The 10,413-nt window shown below is 53.9% G+C and overlaps 1 protein-coding gene across 1 annotated transcript; it reads right to left on the reverse strand.

Annotated features, from left to right (window-relative positions):
- Positions 1-6,998: 6,998 nt before the first annotated feature.
- Positions 6,999-8,984, reverse strand: LOC127306059 (uncharacterized). The gene is made up of 3 exons (XM_051336664.2): positions 8,566-8,984; positions 8,302-8,471; positions 6,999-7,741 (listed from the first exon to the last, which is right to left on the reverse strand). Exons 1-3 carry the CDS (start codon positions 8,840-8,842, stop codon positions 7,640-7,642), a joined length of 549 nt encoding a protein of 182 aa, XP_051192624.1. The 5' UTR covers positions 8,843-8,984; the 3' UTR covers positions 6,999-7,639.
- Between the last annotated feature and the right edge of the window lie 1,429 nt (positions 8,985-10,413).

Genomic DNA, 10,413 nt, shown 5'->3' on the forward strand with positions numbered 1-10,413 from the left:
TCTTGCGAACGAAGTCATCAGATTCCGTGGACGGGGTGTCACCGGAAATTGGGCTCAGATTGCCCAAAATCGATTCTTCGACCGGAACTTCGCTTTCTCCGACAAGCTGAGCCTGACCCGGATCCGCGTTGTGCTCCGGTGCCTCTACCTGCTCGGGACCAGCTCCGACTGCTTGAGGGGCGGTTCCGGCGGTGTGGGCCAAGAAGTGTACGAAGTGGCACCTCTGCTTTTCTAACACACAGGAGACCGAGCGGATCTGCATTGGTCTTCCACCTTTGTTTCCTGCTCAGGGGCGGATTGGGTGGGCTTTGAAATTTCCAGATCCAAGGCGGAATCTTCCTTGGGAAGCTCCTGCATCTCAGATCGGATCTTCGCGACAGCGTCCAGCTCTGCGGCGGTCGCGTCTGCGTTACTTACCAGTGGGTTTCCGTCGGAATCGACGGTTTCCCCGATGAAGATGTGAATGCCGCCAATTGGGACGATGGAGAGCTTGACGGGGTTTGTCCTAGCCGGAATCCAGCACTCATCCGGAGGGACGATCGGCAGATTCCCGGCGTAAAGGACGCGCCCCACAGCGATGGTGTCGTCGTAGCTTCCCATGGCGGAACCCTCCCGGTTCCGGCCTCCAGACGCCACAGGCCCCACGGTGGGATCCCTCCTCCGGGGTACCGTCGATTAGGCAACGACACCAACATCGCGACACTAACAAACACTCAAACGCGACACTCCAACATCGAGCCGCAAAGGACAAGCTACGACATAGGGAGCACCCGTCAGCCAACTGCAGGTCCAGGGTAGGCAATAGCCAAGGTAGCGAGAAAATCGCAAACTTCTCTGGCGACGACCGCTCCAGGCACCGCTGACAACAGTCCAGACTCCGAAACCTCATCACCGATAGAAGCCACCTGCCTGTCAAACTCAGGCGAGAGAGAGACTGCAGCGTCAACAATATCACACTTCACAAAGCCAAGACACGGCGGAGAAGCGACATCCGAGGACTCGTGTGAGCCGGGCCTCACTTCCTCGACGGAAGGAGGCGTAAGCACACCACCACACAACTCCATTAGCTCAGGCAAGATATGCATGACCGGAGCCGTAATTGCCGAGCTCGCCCTAGCTCGAGGAGAGAAACAACCATGAAGGCCCGCTCCGCTCGTGCCCACTTTGCCAACAACAGGAGGAACCAACGGATCAACAGGCGTCTGGGAGAGCCTACCCAACACAGCTTCCGCCCGCTCCAGAAAGCCCCCAACCGCAAGCATCCAACCGTGCAAGGAGTCAACAGCCTCTTGAAGAGGATGGACGGCCTCCTGAAGCAACTTAGCTTGCACCTCCAAAGCAGATTTTGTATCCGCTGAGGCCAAAGAGCTAACAGGAGCAGCAACAACTGATGCCCAGGATCGACGACAAGGCACAACGGACGGGAGCGAGACCTCACTCTGGACACGGCGAGGAGCATTCGCCTGGTGGGGCGACAATGCGACATGGCCAGCCAACCAACTGAGAGGACGCCAAGCGTTGCGACAAACTCGTGCCCGATGACCGTTCTCGAGGCATCGAGAGCACCTGAAGGGTTCACAGCAAACCGCAGCGCGGTGACCAGGAGCAAGACACCTGCAACATCAACCCTTGAGCCAAGCAGGGACAGGGGGGCGAGCAAAAGTCGGGCCGGCGGAGCTGGGCGACGCAGGCCGCGCCGCGGCAACACCTCCTGCCAACCATCACGCTCGCCCGCCACACCATCCACCTTCACGCCATCAACCGTGACAACAGCAGCAGTGTTGAAGGTCTTGGTGGCCGGTGGCGTCTGGGGGACCAGTTCCTCTTCGCCGTCCTCGTCGATGTTGTCCGCAGCGGACACCCAAGATGGAGGCCACGGCATGGCAGCGAGGGGCGGCGCCCCATTTCCCGCCACACCATCGACAACAGCAGAACACGGTAGATCAGCCCCGCAGCAGGTTTTGATGACATCCGGCGGCGTCTTGGGGGCCAGAACTTCAACATCGTCCTCATCGCTGTCCTCATCGACATCAGCAAAGGATACCCACAACGCAGGCAGCGGTGAGGCGGAGGGGCCTCTCGGAGACGGAGCAGACGGCGACGCAGTAGGCGGAGTGGAGAGGGCAGGCGCAGCAGTGCCGGAGAGCTGGGCGGATGAGGGCGCAGCCATCAGGGCCTCCAACTGCTGCCCGGCTCCTCCAACACTCGGAGCAGCACAAGCCAGCGCTGCTGAAGGCGAAGCCCCAAGAGGCAGCGAGGCCGATGACGGGAGCAGACCGGAGACGGCATCGGCAGAGGCACTGAGCAGCCGACCATGAGCGGGCGCTGCAGGGACGGGGACGTCCGCAGACGACACCAACGTGCCGCAATTCTCCATTCGAAACCGTCCAGCCGGGGGCAGCCGCGATGACCTGCGAGAGGCAGCAGCAGGCGGGGGCAACCGGGGTCGAGGATGGAGTGGGGGGGAGTCCCGGCGACGAGCTTGCGCGGGAGGAGGAACCGGCGACATGGGGGCGCAACAGAGCAGGGTGACTGCTGCGACTCGGCGGCGGCCGCGGCGAACTTCGGGCCGGACGGGGAGAGGACGCCGAGGAGGAACCGGATCTGGCCGCGGCGGCGGCGGAGCTGGACGGAGGCCGGAGATCAAGGCGGCGGCGGCCGGGGCGGCTCCGTCACGGACATGGTCGCGAGACCTGCTGGTGTCTTTTTCCACGGCCTCGGAGCATTTGTTTTGATCTCTACGGGTAGAAGGACACGAAATAGATGATTTAAATTTGGGCTGAAAATGCGTACGTGCGGACGCACCGACCCTCTGCATGTCCTCCCACGTCCGTGTCATGCCCCTTTTGCAGCGACTAGATGTCCGCTCGCCTTCTTCGCGCAACTATTAGTGGGCGATGCCGGTCTTCCACTCCGCTGTCAATGCCGCCTGCGCCTCCATCAATGCCACAACCGCTTGGACTCGAGCGCTGGCATTGACGGTGGACGCATGCCCGCCTTTTCAAAGCGAGCTGTTGCGTCTTCCAGTCCCCACAACCACCGGCATTGCCACTTCCAATCCACATCGCTCCATAGACCAGTGATAGCCGCAACAACCCTAGCCATGGGAAATTCTTGGCCGTGGAGGAATGACCGCAATGATCGCGAGGTCGGGTCCTCGCATGGAGGCAGCCGTCATGGATCGCCCCGCCTCTACGCGTGTGAGCCACACTGCCTCACCGCGAGCACAACCGCTAGTAGGTACCCATCGACGTGGCACACTAACTCTAGGAAACCAACGCTCCATAGTCGTGGCCCAACGTCAATCTGCCTAGCGGCTGGCACACGAATGCACGGATGGTGCGAGTTCCTCTTGTGACATGAAAAGGTCTAGAGCGGCGCCGGGAAATCCGCCATCTGTGGGATCTCCTACAACCCAATCTACGTCATGACCCAGTGTATGTCGCAATCTCTATCTCATGGGAACACGTTCCCTGACTAGGAGTTCGACCTGCCACGCCACATCCCCTATCTGGGTGACGCCGAGTACGTGCAGGCCAGGAGATCGGCGTCGACGAAGAGTACGATGGCGTGGACATCAAGCCGCATAATCATGGCGCAGACATGCCGAGACAAGGAGGCGCACGACGACACCCTAGACTACCTTAGCCTCGTCGCTTACGAGCGGGAAATAGCGGTGGCCATGAAGGAGGAGGATGAGCTCCCCGTCTAGCCGGCCACCTGAGCTGGACAATGATGAAACCCTCGGGTTTTACATCATTGCGCCTGAGCTAGAGGACCTCACCGGGTGGGATGGCCTCGCCATGTGGTTACAAGAATCAGTGATGGCGCTGAGGCAGCCTGCCATGCCGCTGGTGACCCCACCACGACGAAGGTCGCCGTGGCGGGCGTGGCCCGCGCCTGTCCTCCGCATGCCCCAGCGCCTGCGCCGCACTGGCCATGGCCATGGGAGATGTTATCTGCGCCTTCGCCACTAAGTCTATCCCATCCAAAGGAACAAGGAGTAGACACGGCCGCACTATCAGCGAGCTGATCTAAATAGACCAAAATTTTGTGTATAAAATGGATTGCCCCGCTAAAAATGTCCTTACCCCGAAGAGGGGAGAGGAAGACTCGGCCGTGCCGGTGGCGTGCCTAGAATTTATTGTCCATGTGTTGGAGCAGGACAGAGTAGAGTAGGGTAATGGCGATCGCGTGTTAGCTGTTGCACACAGACACGAGCTGAAAGAAAGTCCCGTTGCCAATAGATTTGTGACGCCGACGTGTGAGGCCGATGCCTTGTCCGTCTCGATTCATCACGGGCACGGACGCCAGCTCTGAATTCCGGAAACCGGCCGTAAATCCTGACGCTGGTTTCACATGCTTCAGTGAAGAACACGCTCGGCCGCTCGGGTGCTTTCACTTGTCCTGTACGTGCAAGTTGCGTTGTTGATGCTATCTGCATGTTTGTTCCGTTGAAGGCGATTGAGCGTGTCGCGGCCATCGCGTGCAGAAGAAGCTCACAACCGCGGCATGGGCCAACAGAACCAGCCGGCAGGCCCACTCCAAATCATTTCCCCAATAATGCGCACCTACAGGCTACAGCGCCCGTATGCACCTGACTGTTTTATTAGTCTCGTTTCGCCTTGCTTCCGCGAACCAAGCCTTGCGAAGAGATCCATAACAGCAGTGGCATCCCAGCCGCCAGGAGCAGAGCTGATCTAATCTAAACAGTAAAATAGACTGATAAGCTGCTATTGTCTGGCAGACTAGTATTCAGTTGTTACCAAACCCTACTGCTTAATGGCACTGCTATCAGCCGGCAGAATAGTGTCCAGTTGTTACCAAACCCTACCATCCAGCCTCATCATCGCCGTGGACATTTCTGCTGGATGTCACTGTGAGCGACCCCGCACCGGCGCCCGTGCCCGTGCAGTGACCATTGGCACCATCTAGGATGGCTGCTTTTTTGTCAGGTTTCCACCGTTCCAGGGTCACCACAACACCTCCGAGCTGTCAAACGGTGGCCGGAAGCAATGGTCGACCTGGGAGATGGTCCTCCGTACCAAATGGGCTCCTCCTCGTCGCTTCCTGCTGCTTGCCCGTTTCCATCCGTTTCATCATATGTGCTGTCAGGTAGAACTGTCGATACAGTTTTATGATGTTTTGGTAGCAGCGGTTTAGACTTTTGGTTCCTCCTCCATGCCACAAAGATTTGGTAGCATAAGCAATGTCAACATGTGTTTCATAAATAAACAACTCCTCCATAGTACAAAGACTGCTATTCAGATGCACGTTCCCAGGACATAACATAAACATCAGCCACACAATCAAGCCATAAGTCCAAACGGCAACCCACTTCTCATGCGACGGAGGTTCTCCAAATGCCATAACTTGCAATAGTTTAGTTCACGGCATCAAATGGTGTAATATATATATCAAATAAAATCTGAAGCACCGACCTTTAGCGGCTATAAGAGAATGTTGAGAACGAAACAATCTAATCTAATCACGCTGCAAATCATTGATGCAATAATGCACAAACACATGGAGGCTGCAAAGTCATGGATGCAATAGCAAGAAAGAAAATCAGAGATTTTCCAAAGGGGCGGTCTTGATCAGATGCGGACAACTGAATAAAAGTACGTGCACGAAACCTCGATCTCAAAATTTACTTGGGTAAGGGGGTTTCATTGACATCGACCGATCTATCGGTCACCTCCCTCCTAACAGGTAGTGTCACTGCTTCTTCTCTACAAGGTTTATTTTCTCCTACCCCACAAAGACGTTGTTCCTCTTCCTCCACTGCTCCACCTTTGTCACTCCCCAAACCACAGCCCGGAAGAATGGCAACCGCCGAAACCATAAGCATACAAGGCTAAGTATAGTCCATTTCAAAATAAAAAAACAAGGCTAAGCATAGTGAAATATCATCCACAAAAGTCCGAAATATATCCAATTTATTCATTATCAAATATTACAAGTACAATTAATTTTACAGCAACTCTAGTGATATATCTTCTATTGATCTTTATCTCGACTTCTATGCTAGACGTCTTCATATGGATTTACAGTCATCACCTCTTGATCATAAGATTGTTCTATGCATACCAGATAAAAACAGAAAAAAAAACATGCGAGTACGTTAAACATACTCAGCAATAATATACAAAATTTACAATCCATAGTGTACATAGAACTCAAAAGGGTGTTATATACACTCATACAGACTGAGTCCACCAAAGAAGTATCATCATTAATATCACATACATCTCAAATATTAGTTTAGCCTCCTGTAAGGGAATCTATGTCCCTAATCTTTATTTTGGTATTTGGTGAATAAAAGGTTAGAGAGGACTACCCGTTTACATCAAGCTTATCTACAGGTTAAGTCATCTTCTCTTTGGTGCTGGGATACATTGCAAAGAAAGGGAAAAGGAGGTCGAAGTGACTCGAAGACGGAGACCGAAGGAACTCGACATGCTAGCCCTCCTTTTTTCGGTTTTGTTGAGTATAGGAACCCTGCACTATTAAGAGTGGATCACTTTTATTTGATACTTGGCTCAAATCAATTTCTCGTGCTTTCCTTCAAAAATTCCTTGCCATTTCATCTTGCTTTCCTTCTACTTCTTACACAAACTCCAAAAGAAATAGCTTTTATCTCTCTGGCTGCCAATCAGTGAGATCGGCCGGTCATACCGGGCCTTAGGCCGGTATTGGGTGCCTAGCCCTTTGGGCTCATTCGCAAACTAGAGAGATCGGCCGGTCAGTATGGACCAAACTAATCGTCATAATCTCACCTCATGATAGTATCGATCTCTGAGAATCACGCCACCGAGTCCCCTACTTATGTGGTCCTTCCCATCAGGGCCTTCCATCTCACACATTTCAAGTATCGACCATCTCAGGCTAGGTACACCACAATTTTTATGATTATGACCAATCAATTTGTATGGTACCATATTTTATCTTGGTTGACCAATATGCAACATAAGAAATGTGCTAAAATAAATGCAAAGTAAGAAGTTCTAGCTATATACAAAATTAATAGCATACAAAACACTGATAAGCATACCAATCATATAAATCAACCAAGGGAATGCAAATCACACAAGAAAATTTCGGGTACACGCAGCTTCCTTGAGTATCCTTTGGTGACTAAATTTATGTCTCCTCCATGATCGCTGCCGGGTCGACAAGCACGGTCACAGCCAGCGTAGGAGTGACTAGTAATCCAATGCGCTCAGCCCGTCCATTGTTCATAGGAGCTCTATCAAATATGCCGAACACAACTTTCACACAGCTGGGAACGGGCGCCCCCACGCTCATTCTCGCCTTGCTAAAGCATCTCGTCGCGCCCATTGCCATGGTGCACGATGTTGTGAGTCTTTCCCGCGAAACGGCGTCCTTGCCCTTCTCTTGTTGTGCCACCCCTCCGATGGGAGGACCTGCTCCATGCCATCCGGCGGCGCCGGCCTGCTCGTCTGGATGATGGATCCGGGACACGCTCCGAACGACCGAGTCACTTCAGGAGCGGTCCTCCCATCTGAGGGGTGTCAAGCAGACTCGAACGCAGCAAACCCATGCGAGCTAATTAATCGACCTTGGCCGGGTGAACGCTGAAAATGCAGGTCCGCCGGTGAATGGCTGGCCGGAAGCATCAGCTCGCGGCCTCGTCGATGCTGTGCAGCGAGGGCCTCCACTGCTGGTGCCGGGCGCCGGAGCTCCGGTGGGCGCAGGGGTCTCCGTCTTGCCGTGCCAACTGTAGTTAATCAGGTAGAGTAATCAGAAGACGGGGCATTTGCATGTGCTGTTATGGTTCAGAAGTAGAAAACGATTCTGTGTCCTGCCATTAACTGCTACTGTTCATTCAGCATTTTATTCTTCTATCATTCTGTACCCCTTTGTTTTAGTCATTGAACTTCCTTCTGGTTGGTACAATAGCATCAATCAGTTGGATCCAGAGGACCACATGTTAGCTAAATCTTGTTTTATGCATGTCAGCTGGGAGATCGAGGATGTCAGATATACAGAGTTAAATCATTCTTTGATTGATTGAGCTAAATTAAGGCATAAAGATTTCATAGATAACCATGCAGATTTTGCCTTTACAGAGAAATCGAACGACGATAGCCCAGATAAAAGCCCATGCTCCTGAAGAGCTACAGCTACAGTGCGGACGAACTGACAAGGTCATGGTAATCGCGCTGAACACCTAACCAACTGTTGGAGGCTTGGAGTGAGGCAATTGAAGACGCATCAATAATGCAGAGAGCGTGCATGGAGGGAGGTATCAGTCGAGAGAAATTTTCAAAAAAGTACCTGCTCGAGACTCGCGTCCAAGCTCGCCTCGTCGTCGTCATCGTCCTCGACGTCGTCCGCCGTCGGCCGGGCCTTGCTCTGCCTCGACAACGACGACTCGAGCTGCTCGAGCTGCTGCCGCGCCTTGGTCATCTTCTCCTCCTTCCTCGCCTGGACCGCCTTGGTCACCTCTGCACACACCAACCATTTCATGTTAGTGTGTGGCACAGCTTGTCGGAGAGGCACAGAGAGGACAACGAGGAGCTTGATAGTTTGTTAACTTACCGTGGGAGGTGATGAGTCGGTAGACGTTGCCGAGGAGGAGCGTCTCCTTGGGCTTGAGGAGCTTCAAGCGGGTGAGGCGCACGGTGCGCCGCGCGCCGGTGCCGTCGGCGTTCTCGTGGCGCTCCTCGGCGACCCGGAGCGTGACGAGCGCGACGTAGTGGCCCGGGTTGGCGCGCATCACCTCCGCCGCGCTGGTGGCCCAGTACAGCCGCTCCACGCGCCCGCCGGGGTGCTGGACCACCGCCGCCGCCGCCTCCGCCGCCTGGCAATTCCCCATCCTCGCGCGCCTCTCCTCAAACGTGGGCGAGCTAGCTAGGGAGAGCAAAGCAAGTGGTGCGCGTGTGTTCTGCCGTGCTGTGTTATAAAGAGTGGAGAGCAACGGCTGGAGCGCCGGAGGCGGTATATATCCCGGCCGTCCCGGTCAGTGACCACGTAGCTCAGCTGCCGTTTCCTTTTCTACTCCGCGCGCCCGTTCCACCTGCTGCTCCGGTATCTTTGCTATGCTCCAGTCCGATGCATCTACACCAACGTACGGTAGTTACGGATCGTTTTCGCCTTGCTTTCGCTTCTCTCAAGCACCACGTGAGCGGAAGTTGGCACATACAGTAGTTCTTGTTTGGGGACCTTCGGAGGTTTGTTTGCAGGGGGGAATTTCGGAACGGGCCGGGGTACCGCTGAATCAGAAAGTACAGCCGCATAAAGGTAGGACAAGAGGTGTGCTTGGGTGCCTCCTCGGCTTGAAAAATTGGAGCGGCTTCAGCTTTTTGTATAAATACGTGAGATTTCTGAAAATCCTTCGACACCTCTTCTCGCATTGACTCCAGTGTTGCCGATGGTCACGCCTGCTTCTAGACATATTCAGAAGTAGTCGAATTGAGCCCACCATGCAGCTTCATCTTTTTTTTTATCTAGTCGTCTTCTTCTAAAGCCCCCAATTGCTTCTCGGCATGCCACATCACCGGCGAGCTCGACGGGCAGAGTGAGGAGGGAGAGTGACGGGAAGATCTTTTGCACCTCCGTCAGCGAGATCCAGGCGACTCCCCTGGCTCACTCCCCCACCTCTCCCTCTCTTCCCACATACGGCGCCAATTGATAAGGGGTGACCTTGGCTATGCTCATTGAAGATGGACTTGGGTTTTCAGGAAAGGAGAGTGTTGGTGATTTCGAAGAACGGTTAGCCAGACTAAGTAGCTGACGAAAAGTATGATCAAGGGCAAAGTCGTTGAGTTTGTATTATGAAAATAGGGTTACATGGGTGCTACGTGGTTGTGAATCTAGATCCTCTCCCCGTGGCTCCTACTAGCCCTTATATAGTGGGCTAGGTCTCAGAGTCGGCACCCGGGTCGATTACATGTTGGTATCTCTATTTACAGATATGGGTAGCCTACCTATTTTACATAATTCCTAGGCTTTGGCTCCATGCTAGATGCTTCATGGGTTTCGCCTAGATCCACACCAGGGATGATAACGTCAAATACCAATATGGTATACCCATGTCAGACGGCAAGGATGGAGCCGGCGTCGAATTGTTGACGGGGAAGGGCCTTCTCTCTGCGTGCAAGTTCCTGTTGGAGGAGGGGAGTACACATGGACTAGGCCAAGGTCAGGTCAGGTTGCGGCTGGGCAGGCCAGGCTTGCAGAGGGGAAGATTCCTCCCGGCCTGTAGGTTCTAGCTCAGGAGATGCAGAGTGCCATATAAGGTTGGGGATGTGGGTTTGACCGAGCTGAGGAGGACAGGAGCAGGGGAATTGAAGCGTTTTCTCCACTCTTTTTTTGCGAATAGAATATATTACTTAATCAACATCATTACACTCCTTACGGCACAGAGCCGTAACATCTGCCGGCCCT

This window comes from Lolium perenne, chromosome 6 (assembly GCF_019359855.2).
Source record: "Lolium perenne isolate Kyuss_39 chromosome 6, Kyuss_2.0, whole genome shotgun sequence".
Lineage (NCBI taxonomy): Eukaryota > Viridiplantae > Streptophyta > Magnoliopsida > Poales > Poaceae > Lolium > Lolium perenne.